Source organism: Zootoca vivipara, chromosome 11, assembly GCF_965207765.1.
Source record: "Zootoca vivipara chromosome 11, rZooViv2.hap1.1, whole genome shotgun sequence".
In the NCBI taxonomy this organism is placed as follows: Eukaryota; Metazoa; Chordata; class Lepidosauria; order Squamata; family Lacertidae; genus Zootoca; species Zootoca vivipara.
In genome coordinates, this window is record NC_142594.1 from 56,266,371 (window position 1) to 56,283,150 (window position 16,780).

Genomic DNA, 16,780 nt, shown 5'->3' on the forward strand with positions numbered 1-16,780 from the left:
CTCTGAGTGGTCAGCGAAAAGGAGCTAGACGTCTGTGGCTCCTTAAATAGGCTTGCAGCCCCCTCCGCCACAATCCAGCATCTATCATATTGATGCTCTGAGCTTTTTCTCCCTCTGCCCTTTTCTTAAAAGCTCATTGGCCGTGTTGCCCCTCAGTCTTAAGAGAGCATCTGTTTCTGGTGTGCTTATCCTCTTCCTAATCCTTATCTGACCTTAAGCAAGTTGCTGCAGCGGGGCAATTAGATCTCTCTTTTCTCTAGGGCATCGTGGCTTTCAAAGAGCTGATTCAAACATTCCAAGGGGGTATGTGTGTGTGTAAAAAAGGCGTATGCGGCCCTCTTAATCACCTGTCCATCAGATTCCCTTCTTGTGGAAAGCTAGCAGCTCAGGGAGAAGCAGATTTGAGCCCGGGGTGGAGCAGAAATTCGATGGGGATCTACTGGTGGGATTTGCAGCGTCATAGAATTGCAGAACTGTGGAGTTGGAAGGCACCCCCCAGGGTCATCTAGTCCAACCCCCTGCAATAGGATTCCTGCATGGTAGGGGGTTGCAGACCCTCCAAGTGTCCCTATTTTCCAGAGACAACGGTTTGCTTCTCAATAGCCGCCCTAGAATGGTTGGTAGATGCTTCTCAAATAGTCCTAATTTTTATGAGATAGTGATAAATCTTTTTTTGGTGTGTGTGTTTGGATCAGTGCTTTTTTTTCTGGGGAGACGCAGGGGTATACCCCTAGACATTTTGTGAATCTTTGTACTTTTGTCCATTTCCTGTATTTATTTTTTCCTGATTTGAACTATAAAATGGTGGTTTTCTTGAGTCAAAAGGAGAGTACCCCTGAACATTTGTTATTTAGAAAAAAAAGCACTGGTTTGGATAAAGATCACCCTCAGATAAAGTGATCCCACTCCCCAGAGCTAAGGGGAGGTGATGGGTGGGGGCAGAAAGTAAATCAGGATTTGCTGGTCAATTGACAGGCTGCACAGATGATAAAGTTTCCAGCTTTTTGAACACAGATCAACTCTTTCTGTTTCTTGTTTCAGCTGTTGAGTAGCTATCCCTGGGTTTTTTCAAAATTGGGTCTCCAGCTGTTTTTGGACTACAGCTCCCATGATCCCTAGCTAGCAGGACCGGTGGTCAGGGATGATGGGAATTGTAGTCCAAAAACAGCTGGAGACCCAAGATTGGGAAACCCTGCACTATCTTGTGATAAGCAGTGTATTGTAGTGCTTTTAGAGTGTCTGACTAGGACCTGGGAGACCAGGGTTCAAATCCCCTCTCATCCATGAAGCTCACTGGGTGTGACCTTCGGCTAGTTGCTACCTCTCAGCCTAAACCTACCTTGCAGGGTTGTTGTGGAGTGTAATGCAGCAGCAAAAAAAGAGAAAAGGCTAATGCTATTCTAGGCTGCATCAACAGAAGTCTCGTGTCCAGATCAAGGGAAGTCATAGTACCGCTCTATTCTGCCTTGGTCAGATCACACCTGGAACATTGTGTCCAGTTCTGGGCGCCACAATTTAAGAAGGATGTTGACAAACTGGAAGGTGCGCAGAGGAGGGCGACCAAGATGGTCAAGGGTCTGGAAACCAAGCCTGATGAGGTACGGTTGAAGGAGTTGGGCATATTTAGCCTGGAAAAGAGGAGACCGAGAGGAGATATGAGAGCCATCTTCAAATATCTGGAGGATGGAGCAAGCTTGGTTTCTCCTGCTCCTGAGGGCAGGACTTCAAGTTACTTGAAATGAGATTCCAACTAAATGTTAGGACCTTAAGGTCCATAAATAGTAACACCTTAGAGGTCCCGGGCCCGAAGGAAATCAGAGTAGCCTCAACTAGAACCAGGGCCTTCTCAACACTGGCCCGACCTGGTGGAATGCTCTGCAGGGCCCTGCGGGACCTGATTTCTTTCCGCAGGGCCTGTAAGACAGAATTGTTCCACCTGGCATTTGGCCTGGAGCCAGCCTGATCCGCTCCCCCATTTTCCCTTTCCTTTTCCCTTTTGTATGAGGCTGCATTTTTAATTTTAATTTTAATGTATTTTAACTGGTTTATATTTGGTGTTAGCCGCTCTGAGCCTGGCCTTGGCTGGGGAGAGCGGGGTATAAATAAAATTATTATTATTATTATTATTATTATTATTATTATTATTAGGAATAATTTTCTGGTGGTAAGAACTGTTCAACTCCTTTCTTGGTAGGTTGTCCTTCCTTAGGAGTTTTTAAGCAGAGGTTGGGTGGGCACCCGTCATGGATAATTCAGCTGCAATTCCCACATTGCTTGGGGGGGACTAGATAGAGGTACCTTCCAACTCTGCAATTCTGTGATGGGAATTGTAGTGCAAAAAATCAGGAGGGACCCCAGATTTGTATTCTGCTCTGGTCAGACCTCACCTGGAGTACTGTGTCCAGTTCTGGACACCACAGTTCAAGAAGGAACTGACAAGCTGGAACGTGTCCAGAAGAGGGCAACCAAAATGGTCAAAGGCCTGGAAATGATGCCTTATGAGGAACAGCTTAGGGAGCTTGGTATGTTTAGCCTGGAGAAGAGAAGGTTAAGGGGTGATATGATTTGTTGTTTAGTCGTTTAGTCGTGTCCGACTCTTCGTGACCCCATGGACCAGAGCACGCCAGGCACTCCTGTCTTCCACTGCCTCCCGCAGTTTGGTCAAACTCATGTTCGTAGCTTCGAGAACCCTGTCCAACCATCTCGTCCTCTGTTGTCCCCTTCTGCTTCTGCCCTCCATCTTTCCCAACATCAGGGTCTTTTCCAGGGAGTCTTCTCTTCTCATGAGGTGCCCAAAGTATTGGAGCATCAGCTTCACGATCTGTCCTTTCAGTGAGCCCTCAGGGCCGATTTCCTTCAGAACGGAGGGTGATATGATAGCCATGTTCAAATATATAAAAGGATGTTATATAGAGGAGGGAGAAAGGTTGTTTTCTGCTGCTCCAGAGAAGTGGACACGGAGCAATGGATTCAAACTACAAGAAAGAAGATTCCACCTAAACATTAGGAAGGACTTCCTGACAGTAAGAGCTGTTCGGCAGTGGAATTTGCTACCAAGGAGTGTGGTGGAGTCTCCTTCTTTGGAGGTCTTTAAGCGGAGGCTTGACAGCCATATGTCAAGAATGCTTTGATGGTGTTTCCTACTTGGCAGGGTGTTGGACTGGATGACCCTTGTGGTCTCTTCCAACTCTATGATTCTAATTCTGTGGGCCGGCATCGCCAGGCCCACCTCCCCCCACCCCACTCCATGCAAGATTAGCTTTTCACTCTGCTGAAAGTGAGCTCTGAAAAGTAGCCAGGCTTAATCCTTCCTTGGCAAGGATCCGAAAGGTCTTAATGCGAAGGAGTGGAGCTTGCAACTGTCTGAGCCAGGGGGAGAGAGAGATTGGCTAGCATTTCCCGTAAGCTGCATCCCGGTCCCCGGAGAGTTGAGCCAGATCAATAGGAGCTACAGCAGGGAGTGGAGGGGTGGGTGGGTGGGTTGTACCATCGAGCCCATTAGCTAGACCTCCACCCCAGAAGTGGACAGTCCGATTCTCAAGGGCATCATATCTGGGGCAAGCACAGAGCTGGCAACTTTTCCCTGTTCCCAATGAGGGTAATAATCAAAGTAGGTAGTACTTATTTAGGGCTCCACGTTCCATCTCTCAGCCATTTGCGAAGCAGGCTCCTCCGTTAAGTGGATCGATAGACATTGGGGCATCGAGGCTGATGGAGTGATTAAGGTTCAATTCCCAGTGACATCTCGGGGGGGGGGGCACCTCACTTTAAAAAGGATCCCGCAGAGTTGCAGGAGGTTCCGGAAAGGGCAACCAAAATGGTTAAGGCAGAGCTTTCCAGACTTCTCATGTCGGTGACACACTTTTTAGACTTGCATCATTTCGCAACACAGTAATTCAGTTAAGGGACGCGGGTGGCGCTGTGGTCTAAACCACTGAGCCTAGGGATTGCCGATCAGAAGGTCGGCGGTTCGAATCCCCGCGACGGGGTGCTCCTGCCAACCTAGCAGTTCGAAAGCACATCAAAATGCAAGTAGATAAATAGGTACCGCTCCGGCGGGAAGGTAACAGCGTTTCCGTGTGCTGCTCTGGTTCGCTAGAAGAAACTTAGTCATGCTGGCCACATGACCTGGAAGCTGTACGCTGGCTCCCTCGGCCAATAATGCGAGATGAGCGCCGCAACCCCAGAGTTGTCTGCAACTGGACTTAACTGTCAGGGGTCCCTTTACCTTTAATTCAGTTTTGCTAACAAACCGGCAGGCTGCCCGCTCCCTTTCCAGCCCTGTGATGAGCTTGGGGAGTGTTCACGCAAAACACCTGCTAGGTAAAAAGGTAAAGGACCCCTGGACGGTTAAGTCCAGTCAAAGGTCACTATGGGGTTGTGGCACTCCTCTCGCTTTCAGGCCGAGGGAGCCAGCGTTTGTCCGCAGACAGCTTTCCGGGTCCTGTGGCCAGCAGGACTAAACCGCTTCTGGTGCAACGGAACACTGTTACATAAACCAGAGCGCACAGAAACGCCGTTTACCTTCCCTCCACAGTGGTACCTATTTATCTACTTGCACTGGGGTGCTTTCGAACTGCTAGGTTGGCAGGAGCTGGGACCGAGCAACGGGAGAAAGATCTACATTGGCTCCCAGTACGTTTCCGAGCACAATTCAAAATGTTGGTGCTGACCTTTAAAGCCCTAAATGGCCTTGGTCCAGTATACCTGAAGGAGTGTCTCCACCTCCATCATTCTGCCCGGACACTGAGGTCCAGCACCGAGGGCCTTCTGGTGGTTCCCTCGTTGCAAGAAGCCAAGTTGCAGGGAACTAGGCAGAGGGCCTTCTCGGTGGTGGCACCTGCCCTGTGGAACGCCCTCCCAACAGATGTCAAAGAGGAAAACAACCACCAGACTTTTAGAAGACATCTGAAGGCAGCCCTGTTCAGGGAGGCTTTTAATAGATTACTGTGTTTTATTTTTCTGTTGGAAGCCGCCCAGAGTGGCTGGGGAATCGCAGCCAGATGGGTGGGGTATAAATAATAAATTATTATTATTATTATTATTATTATTATTATTATTATTATTATTACCCTGTCATGAGGATTCGAACCGCTGACCTTCTGATCGGCAAGCCCAAGAGGCTCAGTGGTTTAGACCACAACGCCACTTGCACCCCACACACTGTGGCCGACACGCTAACGTGTTGCGACACACACTTTGGAAAGCAGTAGCGGGGGCGAGGGGGGGCAGGACACCGTGTGGCACTTACCTTGCCAAGGAGGGGCGTAAGTCCAGGTGCCCCAGAGCTCAGCGTGCCACTCCCAAAAGGAGCCCTGGCCCCGCGAATGGTGCTGGGTCTGCAGGAAGCCTGAGCCACTACATCTTTCTTGTGGGGCCTCCAGCTCCCTCCAGCCCCTTGCCTGCCACCTCCCCATAGCTGCCCTCCAGCAGGAGGGGGCCTGGGAGGGACGCAGCGGCTCGGGCCCCACGCAGCTTTGCGCGTGGCCAGCCCACACACTCCACATCCCATTCAGCCACCCTCCAAGTGGGGGCAGCAGGGAGGACATAGCTCTGGTGGTGCCCCCCGGCCCGGCCCCGAGGCGCCCGCTCCACGGTGTAGCGTGTGTGGACTGGCACATGCGCACCCACTCCCAGTGCCACTTCGCCAGTGTTGGAAAGCTCTGGGTTAAGGGGATGAAAGCCCGATGAAGGTACTACACTTGGGCAAAAAAAAATGAAAGGCACAAATACAGGATGGGAGACACCAGGCTTGAGAGCAGTACATGTGGAAAGGATCTAGGAGTCTTGGTAGACCACAAACTTGACATGAGTCAGCAGTGTGATGCTGCAGCTAAAAAAGCCAATGCAATTCTGGGCTGCATCAATAGGAGTATAGCATCTAGATCAAGGGAAGTAATAGTACCACTGTATTCTGCTCTGGTCAGACCTCACCAGAAGTACTGTGTCCAGTTCTGGGCACCACAGTTCAAGAAGGATACTGACAAGCTGGAATGTGTCCAGAGGAGGGCAACCAAAATGGTCAAAGGCCTGGAAACGATGCCTTATGAGGAACGGCTTAGGGAGCTGGGTATGTTTAGCCTGGAGAAGAGAAGGTTAAGGGGTGATATGATAGCCATGTTCAAATATATGAAAGGATGTCATATGGAGGAGGGAGAAAGGTTGTTTTCTGCTGCTCCAGAGAAGCGGACACGGAGCAATGGATTCAAACTTCAAGAAAGAAGATTCCACCTAAACATTAGGAAGAACTTCCTGACAGTAAGAGCTGTTCGGCAGTGGAATTTGCTGCCAAGGAGTGTGGTGGAGTCTCCTTCTTTGGAGGTCTTTAAGCAGAGGCTTGACAGGCATATGTCAAGAATGCTTTGATGGGGTTTCCTGCTTGGCAGGGGGTTGGACTGGATGGCCCTTGTGGTCTCTTCCAACTCTATGATTCTATGATTCTAAGAATGGTCGCAGTGTTTGGGATTTTTTAGCTCAGGGAAAAGGCGAGGAAGAGTTGACATGGTAGAAGTTTAGGAAATTATGTGTGGCATGGGGGAAAGTGTGTATGAATCCCAGTTGCTGGAAACCACAGGAGGGGAAATTGGCTTATGCTCGGATCCTGCTTGCTGGTTTCCAAACAGGCAACGGGTCAGCCACTATGAGAACAGGATGCTGGACCAGATTGGCCACTGGGGTCTGATCCAGCAGGCTTTTCTTATGTCCTCACACAATCCAGCTTCCGGAAGCATTGCAAAATAGCACAGACTTGTCTAGTTGCAGTGCTTGCTTTTTTTCTCTGTGTGCTGGCGGTGATGGGATTGGAGGGGTTTAAGGGCTGGTTCGCCTCACTGTGAAATCCGCCACAAGCAAGGTGTGCTTGAGCCTTGGCCATTAATTGGGGCATCTCCCTGGGGTGGGCGTGAAGGGCTCACCAGGGATGGGCGTAGGTGGGGATGAAGGAGGCGCTGAGCCCGGCCACCTGGCTTGCCGTGTGGCCTCTTCTGAGCACTGACGAATGCCTTTTCAAGCTGGCTTTCCTCCAGGTCTCTTCCAGAGGGAGCGGGCCGGGAATGACTCTGCACTTGAGCTCAGATGAAAAATCTAGGGCGCCGCTGAGCATTGTGGAAAGAAAAATGGGACTGGTGTCCAGTTTCGGACAGAGGCGGCTGTTTTCTCCCAGCTGGCTGCTAATTGCTGGTCTTGTGCGTTGCCACCATTGTCTTTTAGAAATAAATGTTGGTAACAATCTCACAATTTGTGTTTGTGTGTGTGTGTGTGTGTATTATTTCATCACACAGTGCATAGCTAAACTACGCTCCATTTTCCCATTCGGAGGGGGCAATGCTTCTGAATACCAGTTGCTGGAAAACCCAGGAGGGGAGAGGGCTCTGGCTATTATTGTTTTATTTGTATTTATTAAATTTGCAGACCGCCAAAGATCCCAGGGCAGTTTGCAACAGGACAAAACCCACAAAAGGGAGAACACAAGAATCTATATATATAAAAATGTAAAAATCGTGAAACTGCGTTCTACACTTTTCTCCGTAACCGCTTGACCGATCGTCCTGAAATTTTGACACAACGATCCAGGCCACTCCCCGAGCGTTGTTGGGGGCAAAAATCCCTCAAATCACACACCTGGGCAGGTGTAGACCTGGTTTTCCACCAAGTCAAACAGCGCCCTCAAGTGGCGTAGTACCCTCCTCCACCCCCTCCCTTCTTGTGAAATCTAGGCCACACCCACAAACATCATCAACCAAGCAACTGAAACCCCAAGGCGACCATTATCAGACAGACTAGGCCGCTTTCCAGACTAGGCCAAGTGGAGGGGGGGGCGAATAGAGGGCAGGGATACGTAATGGGTCAGAACCGGGGGGGGGGGACACAGGGATGAAACCTGCCCTCTCCACAGTATCTCGCCTCGACTCAGGGGGACTCTGAGGCTCAGGGGTATCTGAAGGGGGGCTATTACCCTCCATTTCACAGACTAATGCACAGCAACGCATGCAGGGCCAGCTAGTGTGTAATAAAACAAAAGCAAACCAAGAAATCCTCTGCCCCAGAAACACACTTTAAAAGACATAGAACAGGCATAGGCAAACTCGGCCCTCCAGATGTTTTGGGACTACAACTCCCATGATCCCTAGCTAACAGGACCAGTGGTCAGGGATGATGGGAGTTGTGGTCATAAAACATCTGGAGGGCCGAGTTTGCCTATGCCTATAGAGATGTGTATATTCTTACTATCCTAATACATGTATAATTGTCAGTAACTGAATATATTCTGTGTAAACTCATTCCAAATATCATAGTATTTATCCAAAGAAAGTCTGCGTCTATAAGCTGTCCGTTTGTATGTTGCCAATGTTGTGAAGCTATTGATTAAGGGGAATTGTATCTCTATTCTCCCAATTCATCAATATGGCCAAGATTAGGGCGTGTAGAATCCATTTTTGTCGTCCTGTTGTCAACTTCCATACAATGAGTATATAGTTCAAGAGCATATTCACCTCTGAAAAGAATTATTCCCACCCCACCCCACCCCCCGGGCATGCTTGTATATTACAGTCTCAGACACAGAAAACTTAGACCACGGCCGGATTTAGGTTTGATGAGGCTCTAAGCCAGGCGCCCCCAAACTGCAGCCGTCCAGATGTTTTGGCCTACAATTCCCATGATCCCTAGCTAACAGGACCAGTAGTCAGGAATGATGGGAATTGTAATACAAACATCTGGAGGGCTGAAGTTTGGGGGTGCCTGCTCTAAGCTACTGAAGGTAATGGGGCCCTTTATATGTCCAGCTGTCCTTTGTCAACAACAAATTGTTGCTGTTTTTTGTGTTGAATATATGCTATTACTTACATCCTAGGAGCCCACACAACACAAAAACACTGTTGCTGTATGTAGGTTTAATTTAATTTTATTTGTTTTTTATCTTATATTTTGGAAATGTACATCCAGTTGTTTTTTTCTTTAATTTTTTTGCGGGCCCCCAAGAGAGTGGGACCCTAAGCAATACCTTCATTTAGCTCAGGCATCCCCAAACTGCGGCCCTCCAGATGTTTTGGCCTACAACTCCCATGATCCCTAGCTAACAGGACCAGTGGTCAGGGATGATGGGAATTGTAGTCCAAAACATCTGGAGGGCCGAAGTTTGGGGATGCCTGGTTTAGCTAATACGTAAACCCGGCACTGACCTGGGACTTTCAGTAAAATGTTGGGCTTTGTGAATTTGCCTCCGTCGTCCAAAACTTAGCAATGGTAGGGAAACCACCTGGAAAAGCTTGAGCCCTGGCTTCCCATGTGTTGCACGCTTGAACGCATGAAGCACCATTGACAGACTTGCCTGCCATGACTTGGTCCAACCCCTTTTAAGTGTCCTCTCCTGCCATTGGCTCAGACGCCAAGGCGTGTCATGGAATGCTGCGAACACTCTAATTGATTCAGAAACTTGCATCACACAAAGCCCAGGAGCCAGATAGGGCTGAGGGTGGGATATCTCTCTAGGGATGGGCTCAGCAAGGGAGAGGAAAAGCAGTACCATCTCAGGATGGGCCAACTCTTAGACCGTACGTATGTGTGAGAAAGAGTATTGCACACACGAATTGGTCCATAAGCTTATTCAGATCACATCTCAGTCATGAATTTTTTAAGGGGGTACCACAACTCCTCTCCAATAAGCCAGCAAACCTGTAAACAGGATGAGAAAAGACAACCGGTATTTCCCTGCTGGAAAAGCCAAGCATTAGTTGGTGCCAAGCAGGTCTCTTTGGGGAGAGCATTCCACAGTCGGGGAGCCACCACAGAAAAGGCCCTTTCTTGTGCTGTAGTCTAGCAATATCTGGAGGGCCACTGTCAACACATCATGGAATGATGATGATGATAATTTTTTTAGTTTCTTTTTTCATACGTAAAAACCAAGAGGGAAAAAATAAACTAGAAATGTCCCACCCATGGATAGTTAAAAGCCAGAGGCCTGGTTAAGAAGGAATGTTTTTGCCTTGAAGATATACAATAATAGTGCCAGGCGTCTCCACCCCCATCGTTCAGCCCGGACACTGAGGCCCAGTGCCGAAGGGCTTTCTGGCAGTTCCCTCACTGCAAGAAGTGAGGTTAAAGGGAACCTGACAGAGGGCCTTCTCGGTGGTGGCTCCCGCCTTCCCGTCAGATGTCAAGGAAATAAACAACTATCTGACTTTTAGAAGACATCTGAAGACAGCCCTGTTTAGGGAGGTTTTTACTGTTTGATGTTTCATTGTATTTTTAATACTTTGTTGGAAAGCGGCAGCCACAAACCGGCAGCCACAAACCGGCAGCTACCACTGGAAAGGCCTGTTCTTGTGCTGCCGCCCTCCGGACCCGAGAACTGAAATGTTGGTGCTAGTTTGTTGTGGAGTGATTTGGATTAACGCTTCTCCCCCAATCTTTCTCTTCTCAATCCCCACCCCACCCCCAGATGTCTCCCGGACCACCTCCACGCCCTCCACGCCGAGTAGCGAGGCCCTGACACCGCTGCAGATGTCCCCGGCGGTGACGCCCGACTGCCAGGCCGGCCTCCCCATGGACCCCACCCTCTGTGGCAAAGTCGTTCCGGCTTTCCTGCCGGCGAAGAAAGAGGACCGCCCCCAGCCCGAAGGAGCCAGCTGCGACACGGCCGTGGGCAACGCCGCGACCGGCCTGGTGGCCCTCAGCGAGTGTGGGCAGGTCGTGATGGAGCAGGCCCCGAAAGCCACCAAGGTGGCGCCCAAAGGTCACGGGGAGCCTCCGTCGGGCATGGACATGCTGGACACCCGCATAGTGATGGGGGAGGAGACGCAATGCCTCAGCAAGGATGAGGAAGGTGGGGAAGGGGCTGCCGCTGCGCCACTCCAACGGGGCACCTTGGAGGCCAGCTCTGAGGAGGAGGAAACGAGCGACGTGGAGGATCAGGACCTGGTTGGCCTCCAGGCAAGGCCTCCCCACCAGACCCCAAAAGACTTGGCCAGCCGGCAAGCTGGCATGACCCTCCCCGGCCTCCGGAATCCACAGGAGGCCGAGAGGGCAGCCATGCCACCTCCACTCTCTCAGGGCGAACATTTGGCGGACCTGCCTTCCCTGCCTCCTGCGCTCACCAAAGACCTCTCTGTAGAGCCTGCCGAGGCCCAGCCCCTGCCTGGCAAGCACACCTGTGGCCTGGACCCAGAACTATACTTCACGGCGCCCTCGACCCCCATCAAGACTGTGTTTTCCCACCTCAGGCACCACCCCTTCTCCAAAGAGAGCCTCAGCGAGGAGCAGAACGACACAGACAACGAAGGCCTCTGCTCCCCACCCACCTCCCCCTCAGGGTCCTACATCACGGCCGAGGGAGGCAGCTGGGCCTCTTCGGGTACCGCCAGCACTTCCCCGTCTTGCTCTCCCAACCTGATAGCAGAGTTGGAAGCCATGGAGGCCCCGTCGGTGGATGGCGAGGAGTTTCTCTTGGAGGCGGCGGACGGCCGCCCGAGGCTTCCCCGGGGACCCAGCCTGTCTCCCGACTTGGAGGGGGAGTTTGCTTTCCAGACCCTCTCCTCCAGCACTTTAGTCCACTCGTCGTTCCCCGAGGACGAGGACGACGGGCAGACGACCCCGGAGGAAGATGGTGGCGACTGGGGCGCCGAAGTCGCTACCTCGAGGCTGGGCCCTCAGAGGTTTGAGCAAGCGCCTCCATCTTGGCCCGAGAGCAGAGAGGACTCTGGGGATGAAGCGGATCTGAGCCGCGAGCTTTCCAAGGCAGAGGCCCCACCTGCCTACGAAGCGGGAGCCGGAGACTCTGCAGAGTTTGGGGGATCGAAGCCCTGCCTCTTGCCCGGTTCACTCGCTGCCTTCCCTTCTGGGACGGACTCCTCCGAGGCGGATGTGCCCGGCCGGCCGCAGGCCGAGACGGCGGCTTCCGCCCCAGACGACGGTGTGGACGGCGCTGACAGTGACCAGATGATTTCTGCTTTGCTCCTGCCTTTCCGTGGGAGCCTCATATTCGAAGCGGAGTCCATGGAGATCACCCTGTTCCCCCAAGGGGAGTCGGTGGGAAACGACGGCCTCTACGGCGTGGAGGATGACGACAGCACTTCGGCCTCCTTCCTGCACTCTCTCTCGGAAACCTCCATCAACGAAGGCGTGGACGAGTCCTTTGCTTACCAGGACGACACCTCCCAGTCCTCAGACTCGGCCTCCTACAACGGGGAGGACGATGAACGGCTCTACAGCATTGAGCAGTATGCCGTGGTGGCGGAAGCTGCCGTCGCCCCTGCTCAGGAAGCGGCCGAGCCTCCAAAGGAAGACACGGAGCCTGCGCTGTCCCGCTCGGGCAGCGAGAGCGAGATGGAGACCTCATCCGACGCTTACAACACAGACGAGGAAGAGACGGCTTCTGCCAGGGACGATGGGCACCCAAGGGCCGAAAAGGAGGAGCAGGAGGAGAGGGGCTTCTCCCTGGAGAAGGATGGAGATGAAGAGATACCCCAGGAGGACCGAATCAAAGTTTCACTCCCCACCGAAGAAGCAGAGGCCTCCAGGTTGCAGGTTGTGCCTGGAGCTCCCGGCGATTCCTCAGAATGTTCTGGAAGCAGCAGTAGTTCCCCTACCGGTCAAGGATGGGGGTCTCCTATGGAGCAGGGGCCCACAGCTCTTTTTAGAGGGGTGGGTCGTGGAACTGGATGTCAAGTGGGAGAAGAGCCTTCAAGAGAAAGGGCCTCCCCGGAGCGCCAGTCGCTCTCAGGTGGGCAAGAGGCTGCTGAGGTAAACGTTCCTGATCCTGGAGAATGCCTCATTGCTTGCTTTGATACAGATGAGGAAGCCGATGCCTTGCCGCCTCTGGACAACTCGTTGGAGGGGCCTCGGCCTGTGGGACAAACGGCTGCAGAGTGGATAGACCAGGTGTATGCAGGCCCCGCCATACCCTTGGGATGGATCCCAAAGCCGTATCCCGTGCCGTTTGCGGAGATGGCGACGGCAGACGTCAACGACTCGTCTTCTTTTGACATCAATGCCAGGCTAAAGGAGTCAGAGGAGCGGCTTCTGGAGCTGCTTGACCAAGATGGCGCCTCGGGGGGAGGTTTGACCGAAGCAGGGAGGCCTAACGGAGGGGTGTTTGACGTTGAGCCAGAGAAGGAGGAGCCTCCGTTTGTGTCCCTCCTTGGATCCTGTGAGGCGGCCATCTTGGAGCAGCCTGAAGCGACTCGAGCCGACAACGAGCCGACAGCGGAGTGCCTTATTGCCTGCTTTGAGTCGGAGGACGAGCTCGAGGAGGCCTCGTCCCTTGACCAGATGAACAACAACGAGGACCATGTGGTGGCCATCTTTTCTGAGGCAAAACCTGATTCTCGGCCCCTGCTGGGACCAAACGGCACGGAACAGAACACTGCTACCGTGGACAGTGAGGTCACCTTGTTGGCGGCAGCCACACCTCTGCCCCCCACAGATGTGGAAGAGCGTGCTGAAGTCTGCGGGATGCCAAGAGACTTGTCTGGGCTGGAGGTGGAGGCCTCCACAGGCCCTCTTGCCAGTGTGGCGATAGGAGACGGCGCAGCCCATCTCAGGCTGTGCTTGGAGACTGGCGAGGCCAAAGACCTGAGTGTGAGGGAGCCTCAGCCCAGTGAGAGCCACCATGAGCCCATCCTGGTAGAAACAGGCAGCCATCTTGAGGGAGCCGGAGAGGACGCCAAGGGCAAAGGTCAACTAGGGGAAGAAGAGGCTTCAGTGGTAGAGGAAGCCACTGGGGCAATGGAGGAGCAAGGGCTATTGGACGAAGTTGATGCTGGCCAGGACTGGGGAAGTCCGTCTGAGGGAGAAGAGGATGCTATTTCTGACGAAAACAGCAGAGCAGACTCTGTCGCTGAGATCCCGGCAGGAGAAGGTGCTGTTTGGCCAGGAGGCGGGCTTCAAGCTCAGCACTTAAGCACGGTTCCTGTGCGACTGTGTGGATCAGAGGCCGTCTCATTCCAGGATCCTGGCGCTCAGCCTAGCCTGAGAGACAGCAACATGAATTTGGCGCAGATTCAGAGTCAAGGGAAAGCTCCTGCTCCTGCCCCTGCCAGCAGTGAGACCACAGATGGCCCAGCATTGGTGGCAAGCTCGGACAAGAATCCAGGACAGAAAGAAGAGAACGAGCTCATGGTTCCTGCAGCCTTTGAGCAGGTTGTTGGCCAGGAAGGCTGCCCTCAGCCAGCGGGTGGTAAAGACCGGCCACAGCTTGGTGGGGTACAGATTCTGGAACCCCAGGCAGCGACCAAAGACACCAAGCTGGCTGTCCAACGGGGGCCTGAGGCTCAGAGGAACAGAGGATGTATGGAGGCGGTTCCATCTCTGCCTCCTTTGGACGATCAGCATCCTTTGGACACCAAAGCTCAGGTGGGAAAAGCTGCCCCAGGAACTTCTACGGCAGGGGACGCAGTTGCAGCGCCTTCCACAGGCAGGGTCGAGGGCCTACCCAGGCAACCCTTGCAGGTGCCAAAGAAGACCTTTGCTCAAGCTCTGCTTCAGGGTCTCCAACCGCCTGCTTTGGACGCTGAACCTTCTGTGCAGGAAAAGGACCTGAATACCAGTCTCTCTTCCCCGGAGTTGGCAGAGGTCTCCATGCCCAACTCGGAGGCAGACAGCAGCTTCTTCACGGCAGCTGAGGATATCTCTGGTGGGACCCTTGTGCTGACTTCATCCCCTGGCTCTGAGAGGGAAGGGCTGAGCACCCCTGAGCAGGCATGGGGCAGCCCGGCCGAGGATGTGGAGAAGAGCCCTTCTCCTCTTCCACAAGAACAGCTGGCAGCCGTTTCTGAGCTGGAACATCGAGTGGTCGAGACTGAAGATACTAAGGTTGAACCCTTGGCTGAGCCATTGAAGAGCCCGCCAGCAGAGGGACCTTCCCGGCAGAGCATGGCGTTGTGTCTGCATTCCTCTGCTCTTAACCAGCCGCCTTCTCCATCCGGCGCCCGACCAAGGGATGCGTCACCCGTGCTTTGTAAAAGCCAGCACCTCTTCTTTGCTTCTGAAGAGGAGATCTATTTGTCTGAGCCTGAAGATGCCCAGCACAACCTTTCCAGTGGAAATGCAGAAACAGATCGTGTTGGTGCTGCAGAGTCGCCGGGAACCAGGAGGACTGGTGCAGCCCCGGATGATTCTGAAGCCATTGCTGCAGCGAGGCCGTCTCCCGCCCCCAGCCAGCCTGCGCTTCCTGGTGCCTTGTGGCAGAATGCCTCGTTGGTTGCAGAGCCTCCAGAGGTCACTGCAGACCAGCAGCAGATCACCGACATGTTGCGGGGCTCCTTTGGCAACCTCCGGGAGCAGGGCTTGGGAGCTGCCCGTCTGGTGAGCAGCCTGCTGGTAGCCGAAGCACAAAGCCTTCTCGGCAGCCTTAAGGAAGACGTCTTGGAGTACTCAGACTTGTCAGAATTGAAGCATGAGTTGGAGCCTCGAGCCACTTGCAATGTTGCTGGAGACGGCGGCAGTCAAGACCAAGACGCCGGCCAACCTTGCGAGGAGCTCGGCGGCCGACTGGAGATGGAGAGGGTTGCAGTTCCACCAGATGTGGTTGTTCCCCCTCGTTCAGAGGAGGTGGAGACGGGGGCTGGGCCGCTGCCGAGTTCCGCGTTGGAAGGAGTGGATCAGCCTGCCAAGGAGGCCGTCTTTGCACCCGGTGAAAGCAAAGGGCAGACATCTGAGAGCATCGACAGAACTCCACCTCAGAGCTTGCAAGCCGAGCCGCCGATCCAGAGTCCGGAAGCTGACGGGTCAACTGAAGAGATTCCAGAAACGACGAGACTAGAGGGCGCCACAGCAGAGGAGGTTGGCCACCCAAAAGAGGAAGATCAGAGTGAAGAAGGACCATTTCCTTCAAGTGCTTTTGCTGAAAGCACAAAACTCCTGGTCCCGGAAGCCGGTTTGCTGAGTGTAGAGACCTCCTCTCCTCTATCGCAGACCCTGCCGGCCTCTGAAGGACCAGCTCAAGAGTCCCTGGCTGTTTCTTTGCAGGCTGAGCCGTTGCCTACCTGGGAGGAGGAGGCTCCTCTTTCTCCACCTCCGTCTCCACCTTCTGAACCCCAAGAAGTGCCTCCTGTTTCTCCCTCGCCGCTGCCTCCCTCCGAGGGCCACTTCCACGGCCCCTCGGCTGCTTCGTGGCTTCCTGCTTCGACAGCCAGGTCTGACGAGGAACAAGCTCCTTCCAAAGAGGACCCGATCCTCCTCCGGGACTGCAGGAAGCTTCCTGCGGAAGGTGAGCTTTCATTTCCCCGTCTCTCCCATACAGATAACGGGAGGATGAGGGTTGATTTTATTTACCTATTTCATAAAATTTGCACACCGCTGGTTGTAGAAACACCCACACCCTGAACGCAGCGTACGGAAAAGAGAAACACAGTAAACGTATCAATAAGAAAAACGAACAGTAATTTAAAACTTTCAAAAAGTTAAAATAGCAATAGACGAAAACCAGGGGTTAAAACTTGCGTCAAATGTCAGAGGAAATTGATAACTTATCTTAAAGACCATTGTAAACAGTGAAAATCGTTAGTAGGATTGGAATATGACTTGTAGTTTAAGGGTGAATTCTGGACACAATTGAGATGTAATAGATTTGCACCATAATAAAAGATGCAGGAGGAAATGATTAATAATAGGACCCACAAAGAGGAGGTTGGGAGTCCAGGAGATTCCTTGGAATCTTGTTTATATTTGCATCAAATGTCTAAACATCTGAACAGGCTTGCTTATTATTATTATTATTGTTATTGTTATTATTAACAATAATAACTTTGTATCCCACACTTCCACCCAAAGTTGCCTAGGCAAC

General features: G+C 52.7%; 1 protein-coding gene across 1 annotated transcript in view; it reads left to right on the forward strand.

Moving 5' to 3' along the window:
* Positions 1 to 16,780, forward strand: part of LOC118092065 (uncharacterized) — a 54,634-nt gene that overhangs the window by 24,873 nt on the left and 12,981 nt on the right. The window contains exon 2 of the mRNA XM_088654450.1: positions 10,439 to 16,204. Within this exon, the coding sequence (XP_088510576.1) occupies positions 10,439 to 16,204 (5,766 nt within the window). The remainder of the gene's footprint in view (positions 1 to 10,438; positions 16,205 to 16,780) is intronic.